The sequence below is a fragment of the Octopus bimaculoides genome, chromosome 1 (assembly GCF_001194135.2).
Source record: "Octopus bimaculoides isolate UCB-OBI-ISO-001 chromosome 1, ASM119413v2, whole genome shotgun sequence".
In the NCBI taxonomy this organism is placed as follows: Eukaryota; Metazoa; Mollusca; class Cephalopoda; order Octopoda; family Octopodidae; genus Octopus; species Octopus bimaculoides.
This window is the reverse complement of record NC_068981.1, coordinates 18,392,960-18,395,942: the sequence shown is the minus strand read 5'-3', so window position 1 is coordinate 18,395,942 and position 2,983 is coordinate 18,392,960. Positions and strand designations below refer to the sequence as shown.

The 2,983-nt window shown below is 37.7% G+C and overlaps 1 protein-coding gene across 1 annotated transcript in view; it reads right to left on the bottom strand.

Moving 5' to 3' along the window:
• The window catches only part of LOC106867686 (protein unc-13 homolog D), a 162,546-nt gene that overhangs the window by 51,940 nt on the left and 107,623 nt on the right, over positions 1-2,983 (bottom strand). Inside the window, exon 9 of the mRNA XM_014912629.2 lies at positions 932-964. Coding sequence (XP_014768115.2) covers positions 932-964 — 33 coding nt within the window. The remainder of the gene's footprint in view (positions 1-931; positions 965-2,983) is intronic.

Here is a 2,983-nt window from a genome sequence, read left to right as displayed (position 1 = left end):
GCCGGTTGCTCGGACTCTCTGATGTATATACCCCCCCCCCCACTCACCCAGGATGGATGCCAGTGTGTCACAGGATTACTCATTTTTGACAACTGAGAGGACCAGAAAAGCAGAAAATGAAGTGCTTTGCTCAAAAACACAATGCACCACCGGGTCAAGGAATTGAAACCACAATCTTACGATCATGATTCCAGCACTCTGACTACTAAAGACACTACTATTGCACGGTTGCCTACAAATTGGTAACCCTGACTTAGAACACGCATTCCTTTCCATAGTTCAGTGCCAGCTTTCATTCTACTTTAATGACCAACTGTTCTCTCTAATTTCATCTCTTCACTACATACCATAAATCCTCGAGTATAATCCTCCCTTGAGTATAATACACAGGGGATTTTTAGGGGGCTGTACCTCTGAAAAACGTAAACCTTGTGTATAATACACACCCCTTCTCTAACTTGAGTCAAGGAGGTCTATATAACGTCCTTGGTTTGTAAACGTATATATGGTAACGTCCTTTATTATTATTGTATATATAACATAATGCAAACATGTAGCTTTTTTGTGCATTTGCAGAAAATTAAGAAATAACAGTAATAACGTCAGTGAAAAATAAATATTAAGTAAATTGCCTTTACATATTTATCACTTAAAAAATTTTGCTTAGAAAATATTTTTCATTTTTAACCTCGTATATAGTACGCACTAGAAATTTTGACCTTTAAATTTTGGGAAAAAAGTGCGGGTTATACTCGAGGATTTACGGTATATATTTTTCTTTTATCATCTATTTTGTCTCTGATTGGTGTGGGGTTATATGTAGCGTAGACTCTATATATACATGCATTTGAACGTAGGAGGGACCAACTGGCCTTCACTGCAAAGAATAAAAATACTAAAGAATTAGAAAAGATGAATTAATTTTACTTACCCGATACAGTATCTGGTAATAATCAGGAAGTTGCTGTGTAGAATGGGAAAAAGAAACAGTTCTATGGTTATACAACAGAATAGATAAAGGAAAAGCAACAAAATCAGAATAGAAAACAACAATGCCTTCACAATTAAACAAAAGTTTTTATGATTTGACATTAATGCCCTGCTATGATTCCAAACCACCAACCCATGAGACCATCGCTTGTTCTGTGATTCAGAAATTGTATCAGAATATTTATCATCATCATTTGACTGTCCACTTTTACATGCTTCTATGGGTCAGATGGAGTTTATTGAAGCAGATTTTCTACAGCTGGATGCTTTTCCCGTCACCAACCCTTACCTGTTTCCAAGCAAGGTAATATTTCTCCATGGCCAGACACATTCCCGCAGAATATTAGAATTGAATAATATTCATTAACAACTATCAAGCAGTATCAAGACAAAGAGATACAAGCATTCACACAGCGACATGCACACACACATACAAACACACACACACACACACATATGTGCACGCGCACGCACACACACACACATATGCGCACGCGCATGCACACACACACACACACACAACTGGCTTCAATCAGTTTCCATCTCCCAAATCCACTCATAAGACCTTAGTTGGCCTATAGCTATAATAGAAGACATTTGCTTGAAGTGCCATGCAGTGGGACTGAACCTGAAACCACATAGTCCGGAAGGAAACTCCTTAACCACACAACCATGCTTACATCTATACTTTTTTACTCTCTCTTTTACTCTTTTACTTGTTTCAGTCATTTGACTGCGGCCATGCTGGAGCACCACCCTTTTAGTCGAGCAAATCGACCCCAGGACTTATTCTTTGTAAGCCTAGTACTTATTCTATCATTCTCTTTTGCCGAACTGCTAAGTTACGGGAACATTAACAGACCAGCATCGGTTGTCAAGCGATGTTGGGGGGACAAACACAGACACACTAACATATATACACACACACACACACATACATACATATATACAACGGGCTTCTTTCAGTTTCTGTCTACCAAATCCACTGACAAGGCTTTGATCGGCCCGAGGTTATTGTAGAAGACACTTGCCCAAGGTGCCATGCTGTGGGACTGAACCCAGAACCATGTGGTTGGTAAGCAAGCTACTTACCACACAGCCACTCCTTATATTTAAATGAAAATCTTGCATCATAATTTTATACAGAAACCTTTTGTGCAGTTGCATACACTGACTTAATAAACCAATAAGACAACTTCTATGCAATCATTCAACCTGCTAGAAATGACTGGCAATGAAATCTCCCTCACAACACATCCTTCTACTTCTGTTTTTTCTGATCACTGGGACCCATAAAGCCAAGGCTTAACTCAGTTTTCATGGCATATAATTGACTGAAGTTACTTCACACCCGACTGAACAGGATGCTAGTCCATCAAAGAGTTAACTTCCTAGTTATTGCTTGAACTTATTTACAGGTGAGTGGACGAGGGCAATGTGAAATGAAGTGTTTTGCTCAAAAACACAAAGCAGTACCCAATCTGGGAATTGAACCCACGATCTTACAATCATGAGTGCCATACCCTAAACTCTAAGGTATTGCACTCATGATTGTAAATAAAGTAAATAAAGGATACATTGATTAATTTAGGGATGTTCACAGATGGAATGGCTTCGACCATAGGTCTCTTGACAACAAACACCAATAAATGGAAAAGTTAATTATTTTTTTTTAAATCTTACTGAATTCTTTGTTGTTTTTGAAATTATTTCAAACAGTGTATTTCATTTAAAATGTGGTCACAAAATGATTAAGGAATGTTTAAATTAAACTGTCAAGGGGATCACTGATATATGAATGAGTTTAAAATTAAGGATTTTTTTGTTGGTAAAATAATACTCCCAGGCAATTTCAATTAATTTCTGCAGCAAAGGTCTTTCCACATACAATTCTTTTATTTGTTTCAGTCATTTGACTGCGGCCATGCTGGAGCACCGCCTTTAGTTGAACAAATCGACCCCAAGACTTATTCTTTGTAAGCCTAGTACTTAT